General features: G+C 36.9%; 1 protein-coding gene across 4 annotated transcripts in view; it reads right to left on the bottom strand.

The window, feature by feature from the left end:
* Positions 1-12,700, bottom strand: part of LOC126372161 (broad-complex core protein isoforms 1/2/3/4/5) — a 167,783-nt gene that overhangs the window by 274 nt on the left and 154,809 nt on the right. For 2 of the 4 annotated variants that reach the window (XM_050017800.1, XM_050017801.1), the window contains 3 exons: positions 9,780-9,945; positions 9,609-9,656; positions 7,940-8,293 (listed from right to left, as the gene is read on the bottom strand). In XM_050017800.1, the coding sequence (XP_049873757.1) occupies positions 8,046-8,293; positions 9,609-9,656; positions 9,780-9,945 (462 nt within the window). In that variant the 3' untranslated portion in view covers positions 7,940-8,045. Of the gene's footprint in view, positions 1-406; positions 725-6,235; positions 7,400-7,939; positions 8,294-9,608; positions 9,657-9,779; positions 9,946-12,700 lie in introns of those variants that run through there. The other 2 variants (XR_007567119.1, XM_050017802.1) reach the window with 2 other exon arrangements.

Genomic DNA, 12,700 nt, shown 5'->3' with positions numbered 1-12,700 from the left:
TATACTTAGAATGTATGAGGTTAATAATAATATAATACTAATAGTATGCACTGTACACATTGACTAACTACACAGTAATCACGAGATTTTATATATTCAAAATCTTAGGAAATTCTCTCAACCACAATGACACAGAAACACGTGATAACAAAAATGATAGAAGCATGCTCCAAGCAACACAACAACGTCAAAACTGCGAAACCCGATGGGAGGGGGCCTTTGGCTCAGGGGGCAGAACTCAAAACAAAATAGAAACCAGAATTATTTTAAAAAGAATTAAAGGAAACCAAAAAATGTGAACTGAATATTAAAAAGGACCTTAACCCTAACCTTAAACTATTAAGAGTTTGTTAAATTGAGTTAATAAGTCATCGTTACCCTAGTTGTTCTATAAACAAGTTCTAACCTTTTTGAGCGATGGTAAGAACGGCGGGGTGTAGATTGTGTTGGTTCTCTTTGCTAGACGAGTGCTGCCGCACGCCGCGCCAACTCCGTCCAAGTAGTCACTAAAAAAACCGCCCGATTGGCTCTGTCTCGCCCGGCCTGGACTTGTGGTAGGTGTATATGTGGGTCATCAGCGAGTTGCGCGAGCAGTATACCCGCTCGCATATCGTGCACCGGTACTCCTCTTGCCTCTCCGCGTGCTTATCGGCGATATGCCGCTTCAGAGACGCCTTTGAGCACAAAACCTTCCCGCATAGCGAGCAGGAGAATAATTTTTTACCTGTAAACAGATGGAGAAAAACAAAAAAATATTGGGGTTGGTCCCCGACGCGAAAGAAAAACGTTAGCCTGAGGGAGTTAGGTCTCTCAAACAATTTAACTGTTACTAATTTCTTTTCTTAAAGAAAAAGTCTTGATAAAGTAATATAAAAAAAAAATAAGTGACTTAAAAATAATAAAATAAAATGTAAAATTAAAAAGAAAATAAATAAGAAATGATGGCGAAGCTACGGTGGCCGGTGAAGTGTTAACAAACAACATGCACAAGAAGCGGGAAATAATATTATTTAGCCTGGAAACAGATATGGCAAGCGTGTCGGAAATAATATAAAAAGCTCATAAGATGCGACTCTCGGAGAGGTATTTTTGGGTTGCCAATAAAACCGACAATATTTTGTATATTTGTTTTTATTAAAAACGCCATTATTTATCAATATTAGGATTTATGAAGTTCGGTTTAACGATTACAATTACACTTTATGAGTAGTTACGTCAAGTACTTTTAGTTTAAAGTAAGGAAGGAAAAGAACTAGGTATGTATTTATATATAATTATAGTTGCTATAACTTATTAGTAGCTATTTATGGAAACGTGCAGCCCATTATTGCAATTCCGCCATTATTGTTGCCTGGTAATATTTTGGCGCTTTATAATACGAGTATTAGCTTTAAAAATGGAAGACAAAACGTAAAACTCCATTACTTTTGGCACGATTAAAAAAATAACAAGCTAAAATATCTATAATGGACTGCATTTCACAGATGCCAATCGTCAACAAAAACTAGATTCCTGGACAGTAGAATAATAATTTAAAGAAAAAAAAAAATATAAAATTTCAATACAACAACCAATAAATTAATTTCGATTCCTTATAAAATAAGTAAAAATGCCAACAAGAAGTATAAGAACACATTGGATAAAGTCACGTGCTAACGCGGGTTGAAATATATCCTAACACGTTAGAAAGATAAAAACTTAAACAGGTCACAGAAACAGTCTTAAACTTGCTAAGATCCTAACTAATGTAGTTTTGACAGGGATGTGTTCTGCTCCTTAGAACACGGTGTAGTTCTCGCCTATTAAAACCCACAGGGCGACCATACTTCAGCTAATACGACGGACACGTTAGTTGTAGTATTTTCATTTTCTCAAATGAGTAGGCAATGGAATACAGCCATACAGCATGATCTGTAGTGATCGTACCTTATTGTTAGTGCGATAGATGTACCTCTGACTTTCCTAATTAGATATAGTCGTGAGCTTAATGTTATCTTTATTTTATGTCGTATGGGTTGTGAAGTGAGGTGTATTATTGAGCCGCCAAAGGCTCATGTAACGATTACGTATTTTCATCTGTAAGTAGTAACTGGGACTAACAGCCTAATGTGGCTTCCGAATCACTATCTTATTTTTGGTCAATTTGGACGCGAGCCTTTAATTGCCTAACCAAACCCAACACAAGGTGATTTTCATGATACGTCCCCACTGAGATTTGAACCCAGGACCTTTGGACCATAAGACCAACACTCAAGCACTAGACCACAAAGGTTATATAATATTGCTGCCTAGAAGGGATAGAGAGACACCAAAGTTTGGTCGACAGTTTTAAAACTAGAACCTTCTTTATTTTGTTCTAACCGGTTTTTGTAGAGCTGAAAAAGTAAAAAAAATGTTTTTCAGAGTCCAAAATTATTACCTACCTGACCGAGGATAAGTCTGTGGCGGTTTTTAAATGTCTTGAATATCGAATAGAAAACCGTTTCTTCTCTAAGACTCTAAATATAGTAATTCGGAAGTAAAGTATCTGAGCACCTAATAGAGTTGGGATGGGATAATTCATTACATTTTCTTGCATTGTTCTTATACAACATAAGCTCACGACTATATCCCAATTGGGGTGCTCAGAGGTACATCCATCGCAACGCGTTATTCTCTAGTCCACGAATTATTTTTCTATGATGATTATATGAAATCCAGGATTTGACTTCAACCATGTGTTTTACCCCCGTCGTACCAGCTGAAGTAAATTGTCCACAATACCTAAGCCTTTTGAGATCCCAAAAACTTAGCACCTAACCTCCAAAGATCTTCAAATCACAATGAAATTTCGTCATAATACAAACCAAATAGCGCTTTTGCCTTATTGCCTTTTTGGCGAACTTTTTATAAAATTATTACTTTTAGTAAATAATTGTACATTTTTTTTATCTACAAAATATGCCTAATAGTGTACAATCAAACGCGTACTTACTCTAATCAGTCTATAGCGTTTATTAAATTTTGGCAAACATTTTTGCAAAGACTTTCTAAATAAATTCATAAGTTTTATAGTGCTATGTTTATACAGAGCTTCGCATCATCTACGACCATCCAATGTGATGTGGTTCATTTATCATTAATTGCATTTTTTTAAAATTTATAAATACACTGGCAATGAAAATAGGCCGGTATATTTTTTGACACGTTTAAATATTTGAATTATTTAAAGTTCTCATTCCAAACTTCAACGGTTTCTGAATCGATCGATTTCCCGCGCTACCGCACACTTAGAGGTCGTAAACTATTTACCTGATCCCTGTATGAAGCAAATTAAGACCGTACTGCCTCAGCAGCACATCCCTGTAGTATAAAGTAAACATTTAGACGCTACATCTATGTGAATTCAGATAAACCTTATGCCTAAGTACACTAACTTAATTCCCAAACCCAAATTAACAATTAAACTAACTCTAAATTACTAAAAAAAAAACAACAATCCTACGTTTTACGTCAAACTTGCAATTATTTGCAAATAAAAACTTAACATCATCCATCTTCACGGAATGTTGCGATAAAAATTTAGATTCCATTTTTCTTAATTTTGCCAATTCCTTACGTTTTAGTAACACGAATGTTCCAATTTAGCACCAAAACACTAGTCTTCCAATTTATATAAAGTATAATAATAAAGCTTATCAAATAACTAAACAAATTGTAATGGCTAAGCGTTATGTATCTAGCAATAAGTAACAACAGAACCTTATAACACATAGCATTAAGTTTACTTTAGGAAGCCTCTCACGCGTTAGTTAGAGTATAAAGCATTGTCCCATTACTAGTTTAGTATAAGTGTTCCGAACACTACTTCTAAATTGTTTAGAAGTTCACGCAAAATATGTCTTTTTTTTTTGAAAAACAATAGTTGTAAAGCAGGCACTAATAATTACTTAAGATGTATATATATCGTTATAATAAATTATGTGTTTACATTTACACTTATTCTTACAGCTACTAAAGAAATATAACAATATAATAGTTTCGGCGACGTATTCTAGTGAAAAATAGTGATGTTTTATTGAACTAGATTAATAGTATACAACGAAAAGACTTATTTCACTATTTTTATGGATATCTTGGCTTTACTGCCGTGAGTTACGCGTGAAGTGATAATCATTATGGCGCATGGCGTACTTTGTAGGACAAGATTTTACTGAGCGTATAATGCATACAGTTGTCATTGTTATTTGTAACATAACATATTACATAAGTTCACGACTATAACCCAATTGGGGTAGTCATACGTTACACCTCGCCGTGCTTTCTGTTAGACCAATAAAAGCCATATCGCCGGTTATAATGGTCGAGTGAACTGTGTTAGTAAAAACTCGACTCCAAAGGGTAGCTACCCGAAATAATATTATATTATTTCGGGTAATTATTTATAGGACACATTTCGGTGAGGATGTGCGGGAACTTCACGAGTTAATTCCACCCACTCCATTCCATCTACGGACAGCTAGGAATAGGTATTTCATCCTTATGTTGTGGATATACCACCAATCCGCACTAAACGTTTTCCCGTTTCCTTTTTAATGCGAACAGCGAAGGATTGGACCTATCTGCCGTCCTCTGTTTTTCCAACTCGTTATAATCTGAGAGCTTCAAGGCTAGAGTGAAAAGGCGTTTGCTGGGTAAGCATGATCAATCTTAGATAGAGCCTATATTATTTAAAAATAAAAACTGCACTTAAGATAAATTTATAACTCATTAGTGCAAGTCATGCTGGGTTTGAAGGGTATGTTTCAGTGATATTTGATACTTCATTGCATGTAACGCCTTATCTATGACAGAGTCCTTGTACTGAGACTACCAGTGGCTATATATAGTCACAGAGTTATTTAGAAATATTTTGTACTAGGTACATCAGGTACCTTACGCCTTGAGCCAAATACATTATTTTTGAGGTAACGCTGTTGCTAAGATTCTCTTTACTATAGGTTTTGTAAAGGTGTAAACATAGCGAATTAAAGGCAAGATATCCATACCAACAGAAACACAGCTTATTTTATGGCAAGCAAAAAAATGTTGATCTTGAACTATTTCATTAAAAGTTTCTGTTCAAATTTAGGAACATTTAACACTGAGAATTATTAAAGTTTATACTATTACCTAATATGTATTATAATGTAATAATAATAATAATAATGTGTAATTTAATTACAATTGTACAACGAAACAGCAACAAGGTGTGTAAGTAGACAATGTACAAAATAAAAAGAGTCGATGAATAAAAACAATAATAATTATTAATAGGTAATAAAAAAGTTAGGCGCTAAGGGAATACAACGAAACAAAAAAAAGAACGAACACAAAATGATAGACTCATGGTTGAAAAAGTAAACTAGGGTTTGACTAAACTAGGGACGTGTTCCAAAAAGGGTTTTCATTCAAATGTTTTGTAGATTTAACGACCATTTTCAGTGTATTTTTTAGGGTAGTTGTAGATTTTTTAATATTTAAACATTTTAGAGAACTTAAAAAAGTGTTTGATCTTATGTTTAAGTAGCTGCCCTTTGTTTTTAATAAATCCTAAAGTAATATTCCAATCAAATCGTCGTCGGCGCACTTCACTACAATATTGTGATTTTAAATAGGGTTCTAATAGCTAACACGTTAAATACCGCGTGATTATTTTCAAAGCCTCAATTTTCATATATCAGTCTAAAATAGCCTCTTTATTCGAGTGAAACTATAATATTTATTACTTTTACTACCATATATGTACCACATTTTTTTGCAATAAACGAATTTGAATTTGAACACAACCTAATTTGGAACACGAAAAGTATATTACGTAATAATATAGCCATATTCATTTGTTTAAAATGGCACTGAGTGATTCACTTGCATTGGTTTTGCATAAAGGGTGAAAAAATAACCGAAAATAACAGCAAATGATGACTAAGTCGACGTAGAAACTTAAATATGTGGGAAAAAGTCGACCTATCTAAGCATGTGATAAATATTGTAGGTATATGTGTGATGCTATATGTGTGTCTGGTATGTTGTCCAATTCTCGTAGCAGATTGCACGTTACTTGCCCACAAACGTTATGTGCCAGTACATTAATTAGGTAGCATGGAAGCAGCTGGGGTACTTCATTAGTAACCAAGTAATGTACTTGAAACACGATGTGTGTTAGATGTGTTCTCGCAAATAAATTGATTTGATTTGATTTGATTTGATTTGTTGTTGGGTAGTGGATATGTGCAAACTTATACGAGAATATAGTAGAGTCGGCCAGCGAAGTCTGTGTCCGTAATGTTGAGTCCGGTTGTCTGTGTACAGTGCTTTCTGCGGTTACAATTTTTATGAAACAAAACAATTCCACAATCCTCTCTATCGGTGCTATGATCATTCAGTCTTATATTCAATGAACAAAAACACCTAAACATAACGAGTAAATTTCAAGCCTCATAAGCCAATTATACATCTGCGTATATTTTATATATCATTTTAGTAATCTCGTATAAATATCTAAGAGTGAGATCAGCAGATAAAATACAGAAATAAATAAATTGCAAAACGCCAAAAATGAACACAATATTGAAAACAATATGCCTCTTTTGTTACTTACACGAACACTGTTCATTCATTTTTATAAATTTAAGCCTAATATATAAATTTACAGCACCAAGATTTTTATCTTTTCTCAAAATATTAATTTTTCTCTTCGCCTTATTGTCACACATTAACGTAGAGTAAAAATTCAGGAATTTCTCATAATGCCGCAGTATTGCACTCTTCGGGCGTCGATGTCGACAGAACATAAATTTAACAATTTTGAATAAAGAACTCGATCTGGTTCGCCCTCCCGTGTAACAATTGGAATGTCGAAAGCCGTCATTTCGAATAGATCATCGATTGTGATGCTTCATGTCATGATCGATCCCCGTTGCAACTTCTACAAGTTCAAAGATCATTTTAAATAAAAAATAAATGTATAAGGAAAAATCTAAATATATCAATCAATATTAATAACGAATCCCGGGGGAAAATATAATTAATTATTATTTAAAAAGAAAATATTACCTTTTAAATTAAGAACGCGTTTAGACGTTGAACTGGTCTTTGAACTTGTAGAAGTCGATGTTGTGCGGCGGGGGGAGCTTGTCGGGGGTGGTGGTGAGGTTCTGCGGCTGCGCGGGCGGCGGCGGCACGCCGCGCTGGCGCCGGTGGTAGATGCTCTTGTGGTTGTTGAGCGAGTTGAGGGTGCGGAACACCTTGTGGCAGAGGCTGCAGCGCGCCGAGTGCAGCGGCTGCAGGTGCTGCTGCTCCGTGTGCCGCTTGAGCGTGAGCCGCGTCGACAGCAGCTTGCCGCACACCTCGCAGCGGTGGCCCGCGCCCAGGGGCCCCACTGCGCCACACATAACGACCAACATTAGCGCATTAGTCAACACAGCGGACCCATCGCATCCAACACCAGCCGCTCGCATCCAACAGGTCCCGTTCCGAAGGAACCAATTGGCACAGTTAATATTAACATACCCCGTGGCGATTACGACCATTACCGATTATAACTCGTACATTGTAGAGGCAATTCAACGTGTTCAAAAATTTTTCGAATTTGACTAATGCGCTTTTTAAATGAAACGTTGGTGGTTATGTGTGTCAGAGATGTCCCAATTGGTTCCAGAAAGGCAAGTTTGTGTAAGCGTAGCGCCGTTTGTACCTACATCCCGGAAGCCACAGGAACGTACCAACGGTCTACCCTTACACTGAAGCGTTAATACATCATTTAGTTACGAATAAATTATAGATACATAGATATAGTTTGCGGTGCGCATGCAAAGTACATGTAAATCTATGCTATGTACATGTTAGGAACATTATCGCAATACACTTTTTAAACTTAACGAAGGTCTAAGGGCAAGACTATGGCGTTTAGGTGGTTAGGATGGCAGCTTTGTTTCTTCGAATGGCAACGTGTTTTCGTATGGCAACGGAGGGGCGCGGCGGTAGCGCGCGGGGGGGCGCTCGACGCGCGCGGCGCGGGGCGGGCGTCAGTTGACCGGGAAGAAGGGCCCCTGGCCGGCCGGCGCCGGCGGCGCTTGCTGCTTGCGGTGGTAGATCGATTTGTGGTTCCTCAGACTGTTCAGACTGGAGTAAACCCGCCGGCATATGTTACACACTGGCTCCCTCGAGGGTCTCATGTGAACGTTCTGAATATGCCGTTTGAGCCGCGTCAGGGAAGACAAGCTCTTGTTACAGGGCTCGCATCTGTAATCTTCCTGGGGGGTGCGGGCGCCACCTGGTCACAACACAAGCAGTTAGCCCCGTGGAAGCTTCCGAACGCACTTTTAATGCACTCTCTTTTATCGTAGCCTCTCTTATTTTTTAAGCACCGCCACCCCCCTTTAGGTTTTGATGATAGCCTTCCGTCGCGTCGCATATAATGTGAAGCGGTATTAGTATTATGTCGAGCTAGCGACCTAGAGCTCGAGCTAGCGGCCTAGCCAAGCGCGCGATGATGATGAGTAACTCGCCCGCTGTTATCACAACAGCAGCGAGGTTCCGAGTGCAGTTTCAAATATCTCGAACAAAGCGTTATACTCCTCAATGAAATAATTGATTGTTTTCAACATCACGTTACCATTACTAAAATTCCATTGTCCAATCTTGAATGTCCCCAGTTATTATTTTACACGTAATTTCCCAAGACAATGTGATTAAGGGTAATTTGAGTATGTTTTTAGAAACACGAATGATTCATGGGATCCGTCGTCTTTCGCATATAAAATAAATAACTTATCCGGAAACAATACTAACATTGCGCGTTGGTGGTCGACTTTTTGGAAACCAATTTCGATTGTGATTTGTTTTTTATAAATTTTAAAAACATTTTTTTGTGTTATAAACATTTTACTGCCAATTAAATAGACATGAGTTACAAAGTTCAGTGCATTTATGATATTGCTATCATGTTGATAATGAGAGTGGAATGGTAAAGGTTATGAAAACTCAAAAGTTAAAAGAAATAAAGTTGCAAATTGAAATTAATCAAAAGAAACCTAATGTGGAGACGTAGGAGAGGGAGCCCTAGCACACAATTTTTTTCAAGTCACATCTAGAAAACAAGCTAGCATATCTTCATTTTATAGTATACATTAAACTATTATACAATACGATAAACATGCACGCCACATTGCGTTTTGGTTCAATGATAAAACATTTCTCATTTCTAAACGTACAGAACTGATAATGGTCTGAGTAAGAAAATGAAAATATATTTTACCTACGCGTCTCCATCGAACCAAAACACAAAAAGCTAACATTAATAGTTTTAATACAGAACACAGAGCACAAAATGAAGACATATACAGAGGTTAGGAGGAGATAATATCATAATTATAATACATATAGTATAAATATATGTCACGTGATAATTGCCTCATACATTTTGTAAAAATATAAACCTAATAATGATATATAAACCTAATAATGACAGAGCAGAGAGGAAGCGGTGATGGTGGCATACGACAGACAGTGCATTAAAAATATCGTTTGTTTCAATATATGTAGGTAATGCATAAAATAAACTTGTTGCTAGACAAGCCAACACTCACCTTGGGATGTGCTCGCCATGCCGTCTGGAGTAAGTGGACTTGAGAGACCTGGAAAGACCACAAAACTTATGTTTGCATCATCATTCCACATTTTTTCTACTGTTATTTATTATACGACACACACACACACACATTCAACTAATTTATATTTCATTAAAAGGTTAAACTTACCGGCCAGAGATGGGTGTTCAGTTAGAGCCGCCATGCTGAAGTTGTAAGTGTTAGATGGAGCGAATAGTTTTGTGTCAGCTGGTTGTATGAATGGCGACGGTGGTAGCTGCGGCGGTGGCGTGCGGTCTTCGGCCTCTGCAGAGCTGTGTGAGGGCGGCCCGCCTCCCTGAGACACAAGCATTTAGGCATATTAGTATTTTGACTTGTCCACTCTTTACTATTGGTTATCTTTGACGATTTCGACGAAATGGATTATTTTACTACTGACGCGGTAGTATTAGCCTACGGAGTTGTTCTAGTGATTAATTAAAGTTATTCAAGTTATTACGGATACGATTAGGAGCCAAACTTGAAGTTTTAATCAAAAGTTTTAGGAAAAAATAAAACTAATTCGTCCCTCATTCCGGTGCCCAATGGGCTAAATTAAAAATGTTATTAACAAAACGAAGTTTCCTCATCAACTATCTAAGATAGCATTCCAATCTAACTTTGGAATAGCGAAACTTTTTTTATAAGAAATATTTCGCGAAGGCTCCCGACCGACCCAGTTGGAATTAGCTCTGGTAAATAACTTAGGATTTCTTAGGGTTTATATTTACCTACTGAGCGACTTTTCAGATTTTGAAGTAAGATATTTCTAGTCTCTAATGAAAACAGGATTTTCGTAGATACTTAATTTTAATATATTCATATACAAATACAAAAGTAAGTGCGCAATGCAAACAAATGTCAAATAGCAATATTGCTTTTATAGCAGAATTGCTTCGATGTGGCCTTTTTAATTCCCTTATAATTTTTTTAAATTATTCGAAATTGTAAATTTAAATTTCAAAATTGGAAGTTCCATTGGGGCACTAGGTCGGGAGCGCTAAAATGACGCTTTTATCGCTCAATCGGTCGTCACGCGGACTCACAACAATCGTTTGTCATTGGACTCGGATGGCTTCTGGGTATAGATTCTAGTGCGCTAGACGGAGCGTAGGGTCTGAACCACTGCTAGCGACTAGCGACTACACAATATAATAACTAAATGAAATATTATATAAAAAAAATATTTTAAAGAACGTCTAGGGCCCTGTGCCGAGGTTTTTCTTGCAGCTTCTTTTCCCCGGCTATACAGGTTGTGAGAAGCTGCAGTAGTTTTAGGCGGATGAGACGTTCGTTATGTAAAAATTGACGATTCAAAGTGTAACTATGTTACCTACTGAATAAAGATATTTTTGAATTTGAATTATAAGAAAAGGCTAATTTCCAACTAGTCAAATCAATCTTCTCTTCTTATCGTGTGGGTTGTGATGTGGAATACCAACCTCATCAACCGTTATCACTGAGCCGCCAAAGGCCCCTGACATGGCTCATGTAACGACTACTTACATCAGTGAGTAGTAACCGGGACCAACGGCTTAACGTGCCTTCCGAAGCATGGATCATCTTACTTTCGGACAATCAGGTGATCAGTCAAATCAGTTGCTTTTTACTAAACGTCAAAATACGAAATTACTATAGAATTTGTATGAAAAAGCACACTGTGACGTCATAGAAAAATGTGATAAAATGTCGGACTTATTACGTTTTCCTTGATTAAAATTCATAAATATGTTAAATAGAAAAAAGAAATTTTTTTCGTTAGTTTTAGATCTGTCTTTATTTAGTACTTAATTAGAATTTTATAAATTATCTTGAATCTAGTACACGTACCTACATCGGAAAAAATGTCCGCTAAAAAAATAAAAATTTCTCACGCGGTATTGTTACTTTTCTTTTAAGCGACTTCCCTAATAAAAATAAATGAATGAATGTTCAATTGGAGAGAGATGTAGGTCAGTTAATAAGGTAAATACCAGAAATTAACTATGCCTTCCATATTAACCCTTTCACGGACAGAGACCATGGGTCATTGATGGTTCATAAGTTTTATGAGAGTATGACAAATTGGAATCGGAACGTCATTGGACGTTCTTTCCTTGAAAGTGTTAAAAGATCGATAAGGATCTTGTGGCATTTGGATGACATTGACAGGAGGGCGCTGGTGTGCGCCATCTTAACACGTTGCCAGTACAGTGATGACTAGCTCCATACGTCCGTGACCCATACTTGTTCAGTGCCATGAGTGCGGCCTTTGAAATTTCAAATTTTTCAGGATAGTAGGAGATATGGTTTACTTTCTATTGCACTCAATAGGTGTTGTGAAGTGTTTAGAATTCATTTTTTATTATTTCCGTTAACAGGACGTATTAAAATTCAGGTAATATGCGGTACTTACAAGGAAGTCAAAACAAAAAAAAAACATTTTGTATGAGGACTGTCAACGTGTTAATACATTCTCCATTTATAACAACTGTTTGCGATTTCCAAAATTCGGCGTACGAGCAAGGAGTGGTATGCACTTCCGCGACCGATGTTCCCTTAAAGTCGTAAGCCCGAATGTACTTTTAAAATCCGAAACCTAACGTATAACTATTGTGTCTGGAAATCTCGGCGTTAAGAATAGTTAAGATGTTAAGGTAAGACTGAATAGTCATCTTCTGGATAAACTCGTTACACCGTCAACACTTTCTTAACCTCTTTAAGAAGAGGAATTAAAAAAAAAACTACCAAGTAAAAAAAAAAATACGCGACTTTTATGGTGGAATTCCGTGGTCTCTGCCTACCCCAAAAGGGAAATAGGCGATTTTACCAACTACATATAAAAATATACGTTCGAGGCTTGCCGCCATCGTAAAGATAGTCCCTGAGATATTTGGATACACACACACATTGCACATTATTTATACATCTATATTTTTATTTGTGTTCGAATATGTATTGAACAGCCTCCATGGTCTAGTGGTTAGAACGTTAGGCTCACGATCTGGAGGTCCGGGTTCGATTCCCGATGGGGACATCGTCAAATCACTTTGTGAGACTGTCCTTTGTTTGGT

This window comes from Pectinophora gossypiella, chromosome 13, assembly GCF_024362695.1.
Source record: "Pectinophora gossypiella chromosome 13, ilPecGoss1.1, whole genome shotgun sequence".
Classification (NCBI taxonomy): Eukaryota; Metazoa; Arthropoda; class Insecta; order Lepidoptera; family Gelechiidae; genus Pectinophora; species Pectinophora gossypiella.
The sequence above is the reverse complement of the archived record's forward strand: the minus strand, read 5'-3'. Positions and strand labels throughout refer to the sequence as shown.